Genomic DNA, 520 nt, shown 5'->3' with positions numbered 1-520 from the left:
TCAAAACGGCTTTAACGCCGCAGCTCGGCTTTTTGCCATGGAAAGGGACGACGGTCCCGAGGGAGGTTTCGGAGTCCTGGTCCCGGGCTGCGCTCCCCTCCCACTCTGGCCCCTCGGATGAAGGGCATCGTTCTCCAGCAAGCCTACACCCTGCCCGAACCACGGGGAGTTCGGCTCCTGGACCAAACAAGTTCCAGCTCTTGGGATCCGGAGGTCCTCAGGGTAGTGTGTGTAGTCCTCGCAGGTTCTCCATGGCATGAGAGTCCACCAGGATGGGCCGTGCACCCTCAAAGCCCCCTCCCACCCAAAGCAGCCTGTGCCATGGGCTCTTACCTGCTCCTCTTCGGAGTAGGGGTTGTTCAGGACCACGGGCACGTCGCTCTTCCCCCACCGGTCACCAAAGACACGGTCGTTCTCCATCTGAGCTGGTAAGGCTTTCGGTGGCTTGTTTTCTCCTTCCCTGAACCTGAAGGGTGAAAAGCCGTTGGGGTCAGCGGGCTGGAGGGCGGCTGGGTGCTGG

General features: G+C 61.5%; 1 protein-coding gene across 1 annotated transcript in view; it reads right to left on the bottom strand.

The window, feature by feature from the left end:
- The window catches only part of LOC104628014 (nitric oxide synthase, brain-like), a gene marked incomplete at its 3' end in the record, with an annotated part of 14,813 nt that extends 14,354 nt beyond the window's left edge, over window positions 1–459 (bottom strand). The window contains 1 exon segment of the mRNA XM_010296441.1: window positions 334–459. Coding sequence (XP_010294743.1) covers window positions 334–420 — 87 coding nt within the window.
- Window positions 460–520: the final 61 nt, after the last annotated feature.

The sequence above is a fragment of the Phaethon lepturus genome, unplaced genomic scaffold, assembly GCF_000687285.1.
Source record: "Phaethon lepturus isolate BGI_N335 unplaced genomic scaffold, ASM68728v1 scaffold34411, whole genome shotgun sequence".
Taxonomy (NCBI): Eukaryota; Metazoa; Chordata; class Aves; order Phaethontiformes; family Phaethontidae; genus Phaethon; species Phaethon lepturus.
This window is presented reverse-complemented; position numbering and strand designations above follow the sequence as displayed.